This window comes from Tachysurus fulvidraco, chromosome 6 (assembly GCF_022655615.1).
Source record: "Tachysurus fulvidraco isolate hzauxx_2018 chromosome 6, HZAU_PFXX_2.0, whole genome shotgun sequence".
NCBI classification, from domain to species: domain Eukaryota; kingdom Metazoa; phylum Chordata; class Actinopteri; order Siluriformes; family Bagridae; genus Tachysurus; species Tachysurus fulvidraco.
The window spans coordinates 8,517,137-8,535,423 of NC_062523.1; the positions used below are offsets into that span (position 1 = coordinate 8,517,137).

At 42.4% G+C, this 18,287-nt stretch overlaps 1 protein-coding gene across 19 annotated transcripts in view; it reads right to left on the reverse strand.

The window, feature by feature from the left end:
• LOC113660846 (plakophilin-4) overlaps nucleotides 1–18,287 on the reverse strand; it is a 117,064-nt gene that overhangs the window by 39,173 nt on the left and 59,604 nt on the right. For 14 of the 19 annotated variants that reach the window (XM_047815057.1, XM_027174661.2, XM_027174665.2 and 11 more), the window contains 4 exons: nucleotides 13,674–13,786; nucleotides 8,300–8,334; nucleotides 3,318–3,404; nucleotides 1,455–1,654 (listed from right to left, as the gene is read on the reverse strand). In XM_047815057.1, coding sequence (XP_047671013.1) covers nucleotides 1,455–1,654; nucleotides 3,318–3,404; nucleotides 8,300–8,334; nucleotides 13,674–13,786 — 435 coding nt within the window. The other 5 variants (XM_047815058.1, XM_027174666.2, XM_047815052.1 and 2 more) reach the window with 3 other exon arrangements.

Genomic DNA, 18,287 nt, shown 5'->3' on the forward strand with positions numbered 1-18,287 from the left:
AATGACCTTCTGTTGTCTAAGTATTCTCATGCTCCTTCATCTTAGCACTACATTTCATATGATTTCATATGACTAACTTATTGAACAGCTGTCAGCCTCAGGCATGACAGATTTAGCCCTCTCTTGGCTTTACTGCTTTTCTCACCAACAGACATATCATCAACATCAGCAAACACAAATCCTCGTCAGCTTTTGTTACACAGCGGTATCCCTCAGAGATCTGTACATGGTCCACTTCTTTTCATCATTTACATGCTCCCTGTCTATATCATTCACTGTCACACTCACAAGTTTTCATTGTTACCAGGACATCACACACCACCTAATTACCCAACACTCAATAACAATTAAAACAGAAGGCTTTCCAAAGCTCTAATATCTAGGCATCTTTACTTGTACCATCATACTGATTAGGTTATTGCCAGATCGAAATCATGAGATCAACTTCACTGACTTGAATCGCATACCTGTTCTCTAACCAGCATCTCGCCCTTCTGAAATGCTCAGTGTTAAGTGTGCTCGACCTCTAATCTGTGCCTCCATAACTTTGACTATATCAGTTCTCTATTTATTGCTCTTTCATGTCAGGATCATCACCATATCCAGCTACTAGAGTCCCACACACTTACCGCTCACCCACTCACTTGTTCCCCATTTTCCTCAAACTCCTGCTTCTTATCTAAAAAAAAAAAATAGTTAAATGGCTGTGCTCTTGGTACGCTGGTGAACTACTACACCCATAAAACCCCATGACTGTTAAGGTTTGTTCCTGTTAACTTCAAGAATTCCATGGTTTCTTTCAGTATCATAACAACCATGAGATTTTGTGACGCTTTATCCCTTCTCCCTTCCGTCTATGTACTCATCTCGGTACAGTACGTCTCTTATCGATAACTAGGTGGTTCGGCTTCTTCTGCTCCTTGAAAAGCACGACTATTGTGTTTGAGAAAAGCGTTTATAACGTAAACCTAATATTATAAAGTTGCAGTATAGAAAAAGTGCATAGCAAAACAAAACCTTCTGGGATCCTGCACATTCGTTCTCTCAGAAAAGCCCTGATCAGTCAACCTCTGTTCAGGTAACAAATAAAAAAAAAAAAAAAAAGATTTTATTAAGGCACTCTAAAAAGAATTCTGTGTGCATTTTCATCTTCTATACACACTTATACACACACACCCCAATGTCCTTGGAGAGGATTTCAGAGCATCTCAAGCTGCTCTAGTTATTATATGTTGGATAATATCCTGACATTCTCTGTGGCTCAGTATCAGTAATGGGGTTTCATACTAATGCTGAATCTCCACCCGCATGAAAAGAAGAAGCTTAGCTGTAGAATCGATCCATCACCCCATCCCATTCTGTTCTATCTATAGCTAGTCTAACGTTTACCATCTATCCTACTATGCACCACACGATAAACTAGATATGTGTCATATTTAACAAATGACTCCTACTTGGCTGGAAGCCTGACCCTCTGCCCTGGAGTTCCTCAGGAGCGTGCCGCTATCAACAGGGCCGCTGCTCTGGTACGAGGGCTGCAGCCGCACACCCGTCCTCCCCACGTTCTGGCTGCTGTAGTAGCTGCCTGCATCCTGGTAGCCGCTGTCAGAATACGAGTTCATCTGAGTGGAACTGCGTGAGTTCCCAACAGACCCTGAGGACGAGAGAACAAGTGTGTAATTAAGGTTAAATCATGCACACATTTGCAGTCTGCAGAACCTTTTTCGGTATTTGAACCTCGAGTCAAGAGTTACTGTAATGTGCTTTCAGCTATAATTTAGTTTTAGTGTCAGAAGGCTCATCGCCTGAGCAATGATGAAAGGAACTCGAGAAGATTGAACCAACAGTGTATGGGACTTGATCCACCACATCTGTAGCAGATGTGTGATTACCGTAGACAAGAAAAGACAAGAATGAATTCTTGCTCTTAGAAAAACTACAACCGTGATGCCAAGGCTTTTATCAGGAGATTGGCATAAGAGATAAAAGTAACCTTCATCTCCGAGAGACCGAATTATACAGATAGAGGCTCAATTATAAATAACTGTGACTGAATTATTAATAAAAGCCTTCTACCGATACATGTACTTCTCATAAAACCTCACGTGTGAAACTGCCATTAGACGTCCATTTTAAGTGACTAACCGTGTTCTCTGATTTTTTCCCCTTCAGTTTAATAGCTTTGTTACAAAATAATCTTCAGATTATAACCAGAAGAACAGCTGTAAACATTAGGGAGTGTAAAACCTCAGGACTTCGAATGATTCGATACGAATTCGATACTTAAGGCAATGATTCATCACTGAAACTTAAGGCATTGATACAACAGGATTTTGAAGAACGCATTACACCATGGCCATAGCAAAGGTGTTTGTCTGTAGAGACTCTACTCCACAGCCCACTATAGATCTGTGGGACAGGGACGCTCCTTATTATAGGCGGGAATCACTTACATGTTGGAACCCACGAGCCCGCCCACTGTTATAGTCCTTCTAATAGAAATAAAGACAGATCTTATCCAACATACCTTTAAGGAAGGAATTACAGATTAGATTCTAAAGTCCACAGTTTGATGTGTGAAGACACCACGGAGTCCTACGATAAGATCTACTTAATATCTCATTGATTTGGTTAATGTTTTTTTTGTTGCTTTTAAAAGTAATTGATGGTAAACCCACTGTGGTATCTCTGTGGTTCGGTGTCTGAGCGAGTAGCCCTAAGAGTGAACGTTATCACATCTCAGAACTGGACTGACTGGATCGTATCCTCACTCTCACTCATTTTTTTACCGCTTATCCGAACTACCTCGGGTCACGGGGAGCCTGTGCCTATCTCAGGCGTCATCGGGCATCAAGGCAGGATACACCCTGGACGGAGTGCCAACCCATCGCAGGGCACATACACACTCTCCTTCACTCACACACTACGGACAATTTTCCAGAGATGCCAATCAACCTACCATGCATGTCTTTGGACCGGGGGAGGAAACTGGAGTACCCGGAGGAAACCCCCGAGGCACAGGGAGAACATGCAAACTCCACACACAAGGCGGAGGCGGGAATCGAACCCCGACCCTGGAGGTGTGAGGTGAACGTGCTAACCACTAAGCCACCATGCCCCCCACCGTGGCTTTAAATAGAACTGTACCAGATGAGTAATGTAACTAGTGTGCAGTGGGGAGAATGATGTATCTGCACTAAAAACTGTTTTTCAGCAACACCATCTCTGCTTATTATTTCCTTCATTCTAATGCGATATCCGGTGCCCACGTGAGCTGCAGTGTGGCTCCTGATCAAAAGTGTCGTGTGCAGACGGACCCTCACTTTCTTGCAGAGAGCACTGCTCCGGTGAGCACAGTGACAGCTGCTCCCTGACAGACTTGGCATCGGTGGAACTTGACACATCTATGGAAGAAATAAAAATGCAGAATTGTAAACACAGTTAGGGACTCGATGTAAGCACCTTACGTTTAGGCTTTTGGGTACGTGCATGAGATTATACCCAGGCTAAACCTAGAAGTATCATAGGCCATAAAGAGGTTTTATATATCCAAAATCCTATTTGTTTCGTCAAGCTTTTTAAATAAAATAGCCTTATCACACTGTGTGAGCTAAGGATTAGGTTTCAGCGTTAGACACACATTTTCTGGACAAATCTTTCATCTTGACCATCCAGGTCCCTACAGGACTCTTGACTTTCTTGCTAATTTAAAATAAAGCCACGAGCAGTCATAAACTCAGGGGCCGTGGCTTATAAATAGAGGGCAACGAGCTTTCTTTAATCTCTTAATAAGGTAAAGATCCCTCTTTTCCAGTCCAGCACAAATCTGCATGAGGAGGCAGAAAGTCCCTGGTCTTAACCCTATGTACAGTGTCATGCCACTCTGTCTCATATGGATGATGGTGGACTCTAGAGAGACTGTTTGTGTGTGTGCTTGTTTCTTCAGCATGCTGTTTGCTCATATCTGTTGACTGTGTGAGCGAGCGGCCCTGACAACCTGACACGGGGGGTTCTCGCCGGTCTGAGTGTGTCTGCAGAGCTTCCTCTCCACCTCCTCACCCCAACTCCTCACAAACACACTGCAGTCTTTGCAAGTCACGTCCACAAACAGCATCCAGACTTTTACCACTAACACGCTACAGACAGCCACAAGCACATTTAATCTTTACCAAAATAGACCAATTTGCACTGTATTTGAGAACTTTAGATAAAAATGCATCCAGATGGTCGGGTGAATTATCGATACAAGCCGTGGCATAAAGCTAACAAATTGCTATAAGTGGGTTATCGTATTTTTATGAGCTCCCAGCATATGGCTGATATGGGCAGCAGTAATCAAGATTAACTTTATAACGGGAGTTCATTACCACTGGGAGACTACAAATCCTCCTGCGGCCATATCTGGCCATCACACACACAAAATACACACACGCCCCCTACTCTGTCATTCTGCTTAATCACTGGCTGGACTTCATCTCTCTAAAGCTCGACTGTAAAGCGATGGAGCCGCCGGGACAGACAGTGACGCTGCAAAAAACTAGCAAAGAGCCATTATGTGTCGAGGACAATCGGCCATTTTCTTCTAATGATTCGAAACAGGGTGTAACAAAGCAGGATTCACCGCCTCCCATCATGTGAAGTGAACACTACCAGATCTCAAACTCATCAATGAAAGTTGTCAGCATTCATCCACTCATCCAGGCCCTAAACCACAGACGATTTAGAGCAGCAGCCAACATGTCTTTGGACCGGAGGAGAAAACCAGAGTACCTGGAGGGGCCCCCTGAGGCACAGAGAGAATCTGAGAGATGCAGGACTTAAACCTCCAACCCTAGAGATGTGATTCAAACGTGCTGGCAACAAAGCCGCCAAACCTCCCTAGATACTGCGGATATCGTCAAGACAACTGTTAAGACTTTTACTGACTGACTCCATTGGTTCTCATAGCAGCAAATCTTTTTCCCCTTTTCTGTGTAGATCACATCTTTTCTCCTGTAGATGTTCAAATCCCTGATGTGAAATTGAAGCAAGGTTCCAGCACTTTTAAGCTGTACAATCAGACATTTACTGGTACAGAGGTTGGAAATTATATACATCATTTTCAGAGATGCATTTAGCTCACTAAAGATACTCTTAGGGTTGTTTATATTCAGCAGGTCAAGCACTTCAACATGATGTCACTCTGACTTCCTGTTTTAGAAGGAAATACATAAAGTTATGGAATCAAACCAGATAATTAAATAAGGTCCGGATTCTGAAAGTCTTTAAACAATGCTAGCTAATTATCTAATGTAATACCAGTTTGTTTGTTAAAATGTCTTTGGCAGAAAATAAAAAAAATTAGGATGTAAACTTCCTACTTGGAAAATTAACAGTTAGTATTGAATTTCATCAGGATAACTGCAGGTTCACAAAAAAACAGCTGATTAGTTGAACAGCTGAAATCACAGAACTGTGGAATGGTTTATTTTTAAATAAATTTTAAATTTTAACTGTTCTATTTATAATGGGGGAAAAGTGAAAAAGTGTGAAAAAGTCTTCAGCACGTCTTATCCCTCCTCTCTAGTAATAAAAATGATATAGAAAAATCTAATTTTCACACAGAGTGCTTCAAAATAAAAAAGCAAGGACAAACATGGACCAGTGTTTTGTTTTGGACGAAATGTTCCAAGTTACACTTCAACTGTTTATTAGCGAAATCTCAAGGTTTCACAGCTAAACAGACCTCAGTCTCCCTCACACACACACACACACACACACGCACACGCACACGCACACGCAGACAGACACGCAGACAGACACGCAGACAGACACACAGACAGACACACAGACAGACAGACACACACACGGAGACACCCACACACCCACACAGACAGATACACAGACACACACACAGACAGATACACAGACACACACGCAGACACACACGCAGACACACACACATGCAGACACACACACATGCAGACCCACACAGACACAGACACACAGACAGATACACACACACACACACGCAGACAGACACACACACACACACACACACACACACACAGACAAACCCACACAGACAAACCCCCCCCACACACACACACGCACGCAGACAGACACACACACAGACACACACAGACAAACAGACAAACACACACACACAGAAACACACACACACAGAAACACACACACACAGAAACACACACACACAGAAACACACACACACAGAAACACACACACACAGAAACACACACACACAGAAACACACACACACAGAAACACACACACACAGAAACACACACACACAGAAACACACACACACAGAAACACACACACACAGAAACACACACACACAGAAACACACACACACAGAAACACACACACACAGAAACACACACACACAGAAACACACACACACAGACAAACCCACACACAGACAAACCCACACACAGACAAACCCACACACAGACAAACCCACACACACGCAGACACACACACACGCAGACACACACACACGCAGACACACACACACGCAGACACACACACACGCAGACACACACACACGCAGACACACACACACGCAGACAGACACACACACACAGACACACACACACAGACACACACACACACACACACACAGACACACACAGACAAACCCACACACAGACAAACCCACACACAGACAAACCCACACACAGACAAACCCACACACAGACACAAACACACACAGACACAAACACACACAGACAAACCCCCACACACAGACAAACCCCCACACACAGACAAACACACACACACAGACAAACCCCCACACACAGACAAACCCCCACACACAGACAAACCCCCACACACAGACAAACCCCCACACACAGACAAACACACACACACAGACAAACACACACACACACACACACAGACAAACACACTCATCTGGGTGGCAGCCATATTAGCTGATTGCATTCCAACAGCTGGGTCCCTTGAATTTCAACAAAAGCTTGAAAACAATAACAGATCATTATTGCGTTTGTACAAGCTTATGAAACGTATAATTAGGACACTAATGGCACTAACGCTTACACGCTGCATGATTTTTGCTCGTTTTTTTTGCTATCACAGATTTGGAGTATTATTGGAGTGGACTTATTTACACTATAATTAATTGCAGGTTCATTCGCTGGTCATTTCTACAACATGGTGTCAGGTCTATTAATAGATCTATTTTTATTTAGATGTAAAGAGAAGTTGTTTAATTTAAGGGTATTAATTTACGGTATAATTTAGATAAATCATAATTACGGCTGAGCAGTATGAAAATGCTGTGTATTGTCTGTAGAAATTATTTACACTCGCAGCCCAAATGTCAGCTTTATTAATGATATTAAAAGGGTTACAGCAGTGAGATTTGAGAGGTTACACTAATGAGGCATCAGTCAGTGCCTGTGGAATACTGGAGCCACAGCGGTACTCGGTTTGATCTATTATTACACAGCTAAACAAAGGCAATGACGTGCAACTAATGCTAATGTTGCAGTGTATGCATTTTAATTCATTTACAACTGTATGAGCTTAAAGCTATTTAGCGACGGCATGCATTAGCGCAATCGACAGTAAGCCTCGCTCCTCCTCTCGGCCCAAAGTCTTGCTGCATTTCCCCAGTTCCCTCGGGCAAATATCTCGCTTTTGGCAGTTATTAATTGATATTACATTTACGATTCCTCTAAACTGTCCACCCTTTAATCGCAGGTTTTTAATATCACGAAAATTGACATACTTTTACCACCGACTGTCAGTCAGAGCTCAAGAGTTTTGGGACCTGGGATTCACAACCTTCTGATCAGTAGTCCAACACCTTGAACACTAAGCTACCACATATATATATATGCCTTGACTTCTCATAGAGGGAATTAAGTAGGAAAGATTAATGTTGAGCTGATTTATGTTATTGATTACTGAAATAAGCCTAGCATTAACGTTAATTGAGTCAAGACGTTCCTGAGTAAATCCGGTCCTGAACATCCTCTTATTACGTCCGTACCCCTGAGCAGATAATCGAATAGAAGCTTGAACATGAAGACGAATGTGTTTACTTCTGTCATAATCAGGTATGGGATGGATTCTAAGATGAAGCCTACGTTAAAATATAATATAATATATATATATATATATTATATATATATATATATATATATATACACACACGTCTTAATGACAGAAATATGAAAATGTTTGTAGTCAACATTGGCATTAAGAGATTAATTCCTTTTTTTTGTTTAAAATGATGAAAAGAGACAAGCTACAAACATAAAGACTTTACCTGTGGGTCTCCAGTGAAGGGACTTCTCAGAGGAACTGCAGGAAGGAAAGAAATATGATCAATAAAAGAAAAGTAACTGGAATTATACACACAGTTGATTTAAACATGTATGATTGACGTAAAAAAAAAAAAAACACACACCAGTGAAAGAACTGCTATGTGCTTCGAGGATCAAGGTTGCGACAGTTATCAACCATCCCACAGAAACGAATCGACCAATCAGAGCACGAGATAGAAAAAAAAAAACGATAGACACAACAACGCAAATACCTTCGTGGGAAGCTCGTGACCACATCGGGACCTAAACCCGAAACAGCCAACACAAAATACATGCAGATTCTAAATCGACATAAAGTCTAAATGCTGAACCATAACATTCGAATGATAGTCGAAAGAGCAAAACTTTATTAACCTGAAGCAGATAGTGACTATCTGTCTAAGCCAGACACTAGGAATGAAAAGCATTTGCCTTTCTGCCTCTGACTGCTCCCTGCTAGCAGCCATAAAACAGGCAACCACAAGCATAGTAATAATTACACAGCATGCAAAGGTGAAAAACCTCGCCGTGTCGGCATGTATGTGTGAGATAATGGCTGGCTGAGAACATACAGCGGTGGCAATTTTACCCAGCGGCTTCTCTGACATCCGTTCTCCAAAAATATTCTGCCTCTGGACGCACAAGAAACTAGAAAATAGAGATATAGGGTTTTTTTTACCACCTCTTTTTGCTCGTGCTGTGCAATTTTCGTTTCAGAAAAAGAGAAGAAAATAATGAAAGGTCGAGATGACACTTATTGCGTGAAGTCGGAGCGGAATACGGGATGTCACTGAGCTTGGAAGAAAAAACAGCAAGACTTGGGATGATAACTCAGACTGTTAAGTATTTACACCGATGCACTGTATATATTATACTGTACATGTATTTTTTTTTGTAGAACATTTCATTCCACAGCAAAAACGTCCCAGCAGATTTGGAGTGTGTAGCTGAGTGGATTTGTGTTCATTCAGCTATAAGAGCTTTAAGTGAAGCCTGAACCACAGTCGGTGTTCCTGTTCATGGGGTTGAGGTTAGGGCTCCGTACAGGACGCTTGAATTCTTCTATCCATCCCTGACACACCATGTCTTCACGAAGCTTGTTTTGTGCACAAATCTTCACCTACGGAGGATTAATAAAGCTACATCTCATCTCATCACAGAGACATTGTTATGCTGGAACAGGTTTGGACCTCTTAGCACCGCAAAGGAAAACAGTAACGCTTCAGAAAACAAATCCGTTCTATACAGTTGTGTATGTCCAACCTTGTGGCAACGAGTTACAGAAGATGTCCGTACGGGTGTGATGATTGGGTGTGCACATACTTTGGGCGATAGAGCGTAGAGTATAGAGGGATACAGACTGACAGAAAAGCACAAGACAGACAGAGAACAGTGAAAAATGAGCATGTGCAGTGGATTACAAACAGCAAGTGTGTCAAAGTGCAAGTTATTCTGGTTCGAGGTTTGAACAAAGCCTGTAAAAGCAGCGAGCAGAGAACACACACACACACACACACACACACACACACACACACACACACACACACACACACACACACAAACTTTGCACTTAGCATAATAACCAGCAAGTCCTCTAAATCATCAGAAAACACACTCTTCCTCCATTAACACCTGCCCTTTAAAAAAAAAAGGTCAATAGTGTAATTTTTCCTGATTATGTGAACACAGTTTATTTCTTAGATTCCTTTAATATTGATGGGGTAAAAACAATGCAGACTGAGTATTTGATATGTTTAGAACAATAAAAACGACGATCCCAATGTTATTATTCGACAAGATAACTGATCGTCCTGCTGTAACTTGTTCAAAAGAGAAGATCATGTACACTGACGGTAAACGTTTGTGAAGCCTCCGTTTGTCCATCTTTCAGTTTAAAGTGTGTTTTCCCATCCGTTGGATAACCTTTTTGATTTTTGAATAAAGACATTTTTGAATATATTAAATATTTCATCCCTGGTAGGCTAGAAACAAACAGAAATATCGTGTCTACTTCCATAAGAGTTAGTAGCCCCACATCACAAAGACACGTCATTTCTTTTTGTCTTATTTATCCGACAGTCGGTAAACTATAACACAAGGTTTTCCCCGACACACCCCAATGCAATATGTTGAATTTGATCTGGAGTTGTGTTAGACTGAGCTTTAGCGCTTGCGGTAACCTTTAAACAAGGCGTTATTGCTATGTGCGTACTGGAGTCGTCCATCCCGTTGCCCCTGGCTACTGCAAATGAGCTTACATCCAAATGAAAAAGAAGAGCCTGTGAGATCACCAGCACTGCTTGAGCGGCCCGAATGAAAAGCTGGAGATTTAGTGCCATTCAGCGGAGGTGTGAACGGGCCGTTAACTCTCAGACGAGGCCGCTTGTCTGTATTATGCGTACGGCACGATGTGTGTGTGTGTGTGTGTGTAGTGAAGACGTGAATAACTATATATTTACTTTTTCTACAATATGTTCTAGTAATATGTATGTGAGCTATGTGAGAGAATGGAGCCATCTCATGCTCCAGAGTAGAAACTCTCCAGAGGTGTAATAGTGTGGGTTAGGGGTGAAGGTTGGAGTCTGTGATTGCTCGGAGGCAAAAAACATAAAAGCCTGAGTGGTGGCAGACACGAAGCTCTGATGGGGCTCCATTGTACAGTGAATGGGCTATTGAAACAGAGCCAGTGGTGAACAGCCACACGTCACAGCCAGGACAGCTTTCATTCATGTTCACACACACACACACACACACACACACACACACACACACACACACACACACACACACACACACACACACACACACACACACACACACACACACAAAGCAAAGGTTGAAGAAAAACTCCAAGGATTTTATTCTTAATATAGCTGCATTAAAATCAGTGATGATTTGGATTCAGCTCCTTATACCGAAGTCTTACTATAACCTACTTTTATCCAACATTCCATCTCCGGAGCAAAGCAGTGAGAGAAATTCTGATCTCTTACACTTTACTAAGGGTTTGTGGCATCCATGTGCAGTCAGACAATCAGACGCACAAATATATTTATATCGTAGTCTACAAGCACTCCTGAAGTGATTGTGAACATCTATACAATCTCTAGAAAACACACGCTTCATATTAACTTCTGTAGAAAGAATTTAGACCCCGAATATAATACAAGTAAACAGGTTTCCCAGAAAAAAAAACATACACACTACTGCTGGGGTAAATGATCTTTAGTACTCGGTGCCAGTCGACGCTCTTGCTTCCTCTTTATTCATCTACAGCTACTTTTTATTCATATCCCTATCCCTTTACACAACTTCACTCTATCACGGGATCAAGCCACCCGTTCATTCAGACAAACTTATGAAAGCTGTCGACTTTCCTCTCAGTTTAGATTTTGATCGCACTTTTCATATCCACCGCTTTCTCTTTATTCCACACCCTCCTATCAGTCCCTGGTCATTATTGCTCCTGTGTGTGTGTGTGTGTGTGTGTGTGTGTTTTATGCAGGTGAAGCAGGTGGATGAAGTTGGGCCTGAGGGCTATAATATGCCACAGATTCCCAGAATAGCACGCTGGGGTTTTCACACTCCACAATGCACACAAACACAGACTTGTGGGTAAACACAAAGCTGACTCCACATTATCATTACCATGTCTCATCTAGCGCTACACTTTCATCCCCGACCCACACACACACACACACACACACATATCCCATCTGTACAGCAGCATACGAAGATAATCATCATTGTGACCTCATATATCCCCTGGCCAAGTTTCGAACAGAGTTTAGTGATTAAGGCCGAGGTCTCCATGCACACACACACACTCACGAGCTCCGTCTCGCATGCAGTATGATGAGACGAGGAGTCTCGGCTCTGATCTACAACCCGTTCGTGCACAGACTCAGCAATAGACAATGATGAGATGAGTGACAGGAGTAAAACGGTGATAAAAGGGTTTTGCCTCATTAGTATACAGAAGATTTCAGAGTCTACAGCAGTAACGCAGAGCCCGGTGTAGCTCGGCACACAGCTACACACTCTCACACTCAATAGTGTTCTCTCTCCGGGTAAACATATTAAGTCGCATGTCGTTTCACCGTGATTTCTTGGAGAATGTTGAATGTTGAAATGATTATAAATCGCAATGTTCCTGCAAATTTGGGAACAAGTAAACAGTTTTAGAATTTCTTTGCAAAAATAAACCAAAGTCAACACCTTTTTCTAGGTTTACTTCTCAACCGGGTCGGAGTTTTTTCAGTCCGATTTAAAAACTGGATGTTTTGTATCTTCATCGACTCGTTAAACACTCTATACTTTAACCATGGACTTTCTTAACAACATCTTTCAAGCCTTTATTTTAAAACACAGACTAAACAATGCTTTAATTTGTAGAGAAGGCAAAAAACTTGTGATCGTGATTAAACCCTAAAACTGAGAGAAAGGCAGCCCTGAGACGAACCATACAACCACGTGATACACAGCAGCCTATACACAACCACATAATCATGCTGCTCGTTTATACAAAAGCTCACACACAAAGCTGGTGGTGCAAACACACACACACCACCGTCAACACCAAATGGTTTATCGATGCAAGAATCGAGCAGGAGCACAACGAGACACCCACATCAGCCCATTGTTCAAAAACAAAGCACGTGAGCGTGTGTCTCTGTGAAAGACAGAAAGAAAGAGGTCAAGCAGTCGAGCATAAAGATGTGTGCGGAGGAACGCAAACCTCTACAAACCATTTCAGTCTGTCCAACTGATTGGCTCCATGCAATCAGACTAATTATAGCTTAGCATGAGGACACTCTGTAAGCCTGAGTGTATAGAAACGAAGCCACACTCAGGAAAAGCCATTTATCCCAAATCACTTGGATTACTTGTGTTAGTGTGGATTATAAGTAGGAACATGAGAAGTTGCATGCAAGAAAGGACTGCAGGGAGTGTCTGAAACATCAGAATCAGGTTTACTGGCCAAGTTTGTTGATGTTGACACACACAAGGGATTTGGTTCGAGTTGTTTGGGACTTCTTAAAAGTCCAGACATAAATAAAACTATACTATACGTTTAGCTTGGACTACAGAAGACAAGACAATACGGACGGCATGACACGATACAGAATATATGAAAGATCAGTAATGTAACATGTCTGCAGTGTTCGTGGAAAATGTATAATTTACCGGATTATTGTTGTAAACAATCTTAGGTGTGAATTAGTAACGAGAAAAGGACTTACAGCAAAAGGGCATCTGTTGGTCTGTGGACTAGAACTAGAGTCATGCTGGATGAGAGTGTGTGTGAGAGTGTGAGTGAGTGTGTGTGTGTTGTACCTGCCACTAGCAGCTCCTGGTGACTCCGCCCCCAATCTGCATCGTTCCAGCTGATTGGCCACAATCTGTCGCTCCACCTCCAGCTCCCGGGTCAGCCTCTCAAACTGGAGCTCCTACAGGAACACAGGAGAGACAAAAAGACTCAGGACTTGTAGTTTTTAAATGTAGTTCTGACTAGGGATTTAGTCTTTGCAGTGAAATCACACCGTATGTCTATTTCATTCGTCACACAGGTGGACAAACAGTTGGAGCAGCTGAAAACGGCTGCCGTTTTTGTGTTGCTTTATAATATATTTGTAAGGTCATGTTTAGGAAAGGAACGATTGCTTTTTTCAGTCCAATTAAGATTACTGCTGCATGTGCCGGAATTCTCCAGCTCTATCAGAGTGAGCTCAAATGGAGCTTACTGAGTAAATTCACGGACGCACAAACATACAGACAACACTCACACTCTACTTACACACTCACACTCTCACTTACACACTCTCACCTGTGTGCAGGCAGTCCCAAGTAGGACTCGAGCACTGCAGTGATGTTCACAAAACTGTGGCAGTTAAACACACGATTTAAACCTTTGGTAGCTTATTGATATGTATGGAAAAGTAGTCCTTTAGTTTAGTTTTCATATTACAATTTGAGATTGTCAAGAGCAACTGAGCCAAAGCACCGCGCTGGTGCATGGCTGTGACACTGATTCGTTCACATGAGTGACTCAAGATTCACAGAATTATTTATTTACAGAGATGCTCCTGTTTAGCGGGGCGTGGCGGCTTAGTGGTTAGCATGTTTGCCTCACACCTCGAGTGGTGGGGGTTCAATTCCTGCCTCCTGGGTTTCTTCCCCCAGTTAAAAGATGTGTTGTGAACTGATTGACATCTTTAAATTGAACGGTATGTGTGTGTGATCTAGACTGGGGTCCTGTTTAGGGTGTAACTCGATTGTACCCTGTGTAGCTTTGGGATATCCTTGAAATTCCTGGTGACTTAACAGAATAAGCAACGTTAAAGAACTGACGGAGGGATGTTCGTGTTTAACGTCTGAGCGCATGTGTCCGAAGTCATATGTGTATGAACGTAACAGTAACATGAACGTGTCCACTAGGGGGCAGAACCTGAAAAATGTCATAAAATTCTCATGTTTTGATGTGCAATAAATAGAGAAGAATCGAGCCCTGCATGAGATAACACTGATGATCACTTACATAAGTAGACCACATAGGGCTCAGCTTGTGACTGCAGATTATCTCCACAGAAAAAAAGATGAGTGCTAGTAGTGTGTGTTAAACGAGAGGATATGGATATGGACACTGCATATGGACTATGACATGCTCAGTTTAAAGTTCATCTAATGGTTGTGTTTAGTAGCAAAACACTTTAGCTTGCTGATCATCATGAACTTTAACATATGTAGCTCATATGACTCATATTACTAAATAAAATCTTGTGGACGAGCGAATTTTGTGCCCGTTCTGCTGAGAGAAGATGCGGCTCCATCCTTCTCTGGATGCTGGATTTCTGGATGCATTGTGCTCAATATATTTCTTCATCTGACTGATATCAGGTAGCAGTAAGATTATAAGATGATTAAGGAGAAAAAGAAGATTAAAAATGATATTATCCATATTGTCTGACAGCTTCGATCAAACCACTGAAGATGGGTTACAAAGTTTAGAGTCCTCAATCTCCATGGAAACACCTCACTGCCGCAACCAACCAGCATTCGCATGAAAGCAGGTTAGCGCTCAGTTTCAAAAATTAATAGTCCGAAACAAAACTATATTATTTTCTTAAGTAAGAAACGGTCACTTCATGTCGCAGTCTGCGGTTTGTTCCCCTGCTTAAGTTCACCGCAGCTACAATGATTCATTTATTAATTAACAATATTTTAAACATTTATAGTTGAAGCTTAACATATATATATTTTTTTTTCCAATTTACTATTTATAGTCTCAAATGATGTTTAACATTCACTATATAAGACCTTGGGTATGGGATGTTACTACAGGAAACCGAGTCAAGTCCGAGTCAAGTCGACCGCACTGTGGTATAACTTCAACGATCATTATCGTGACCTAATTCCACTTTCCATCTTCAAACGATGCCAGTGTGCGCTAAGGAAAAAGGCGAGTCCGGTTTGCAAGATGGCTGCTACCATAAGACGATTGCACAGAGTTCACTGATTAGAAGTTAGTTGGACAACGTGTCCTGACTGATCGTGAAGAGTATCTGTCTTTAATAATCTGGGGCATGGTGCAGTACGTACAGTGAAGACGCTCCAAGTGCATCCTGACTTCGGTGATCTAAATACACTTTAGATTAGGCATCACACACACTGCATACTGTATCTGAAGTACACAACTGCAGCACATTCACACCCATGTACACCATAAAGCCACATGTTTGTAGGCACGCTGATAACTGATTATACCTCAACACTCCAAATTTCAACCAACACCATCACCTCTTCAGATGGAGGCAACTTTTACAACTAGGAGACTTTCCTTCGGTGAAAGCGACGACTACTTCACAACCAGCCTGCTCTGATCGTCCCCTTGACACTCGTCTGTCACGTTCCTGATTTAAAGTAGTGAAAACAGCATGAATGTGCACACGTGAGCAAACGTACCTCTCTGTATGTGGCAGAACAGACAGCCTGGGAACTAACTGAAGTTAGACCTCTTCCGCTCCGCTCGTCCGCTCACCGTCTGCTCTCCCTTTTGCCTGTGCTGTGACTGTGTAAGTGTGTGTGTGTGTGTGTGTGTGTGTGTGTGTGTGTGTGTGTGTGTGTGTGTGTGCGCGCGTGCGTGTACAAGCATGTGTGAGTGTGTACGGGCTAAAAGAGCTGCCTGTAGTGTGACTCCACCCCCATCTCTGTCTTTTCTTTTCCTCCCTGTTCTCTCTGTCTCTCTCTCATCCTGTGTCTAATCGCTTAGTCTTGCTGTTGATGGTACTCATATATGTGGAAATCCAAATCATTCAGCCCAGTGTTCCTGAGGAAATGCAACACATCCTCACTGGACATTTGGACACTGAACACACACACACTCACTTACACACACACTCACTTACACACTCTCACTTACACACTCTCACTTTCACTCACTCACTTTCACTCACTCACTCACTCACTCACTCACTCACACTCAGTCACTCACTCAGTCACTCACTTACACTCACTCACTTACACTCACTCACTCACTCACTTACACTCAGTCACTCAGTCACTTACACTCAGTCACTCACTCAGTCACTCACTCAGTCACTCACTCAGTCACTCACACTCAGTCACTCACTCAGTCACTCACTCAGTCACTCACTCAGTCACTCACTTACACTCACTCACTCACTCACTTACACTCAGTCACTCAGTCACTTACACTCAGTCACTCACTCAGTCACTCACTCACTCACTTACACTCAGTCACTCACTCAGTCACTCACTCAGTCACTCACTCAGTCACTCACTTACACTCACTCACTCACTCACTTACACTCAGTCACTCAGTCACTCACTCACTCACTTACACTCAGTCACTCAGTCACTTACACTCAGTCACTCACTCAGTCACTCACTCACTCACTTACACTCAGTCACTCACTCAGTCACTCACTTACACTCACTCACTCACTCACTTACACTCAGTCACTCAGTCACTCAGTCACTCACTCAGTCACTTACACTCAGTCACTCACTCAGTCACTCACTCACTCACTTACACTCAGTCACTCACTCAGTCACTCACTCACTCACTTACACTCAGTTACACTCACTCACTCACTCACTCACTTACACTCACTCACTTACACTCAGTCACTCACACTCAGTCACTCACACACACACACACACACACACACACACACACACACACACACACACACACACACACACACACACACACCTTCCTGGAATAAACTTATGAAATCTGATAATTCTGATCATCTCTGACTCCTCATTTCACACAGGTTTGCGCTTAAACTCCAGATGTTTAATCTGTAATAAAGCGCTTCTCATGCTATAATATGCACCGTGCCATCTGCTCTCCAAACTCCAAATGAAGTGCCGTGACACCTCGAGCAGATGTAATGGTAATGGTTTCGAAATCAAGGTGGACCTCTTGACTCACTGCTGTTCGGTTCACAAACTTTCTAGGCATCAGGGCAAATCTGGTCTATTTCCTAAATCGGATGCTTTGGCTTGGGTTTTGTGTGGTTGAGATTCATATATCAAAATTTAAACTGTAGTCTTAATTTCTTCCTACATATAATAATGACACAGGCACATGGACTAGTATGTGGAAGTTATCTATGTGGCTTCCAGAAGATAAACCCGAGATTATAGTTTAAACAAAGTAATAGCACCCTAAGAAACAGATGAAGTACGGCATAATCTACTGACATTTCCAAAGCAAGAGAACCTAACCATTTTGAGAAGTTTGTAAATCTGAATGGTAGCGTTCTCCCATGCTAGGCTAATAAATAAAGGTCATACTATCAGAAGAGAACGTGCAAATAGACCATAGCAGAGGCGATAGCTGCTTTTTCTCAGCTTCTCTTGTCGACTGAACCAACAGTCATTTATACGTTTCTCAGCAGATCACAATGATTGAAACAAACC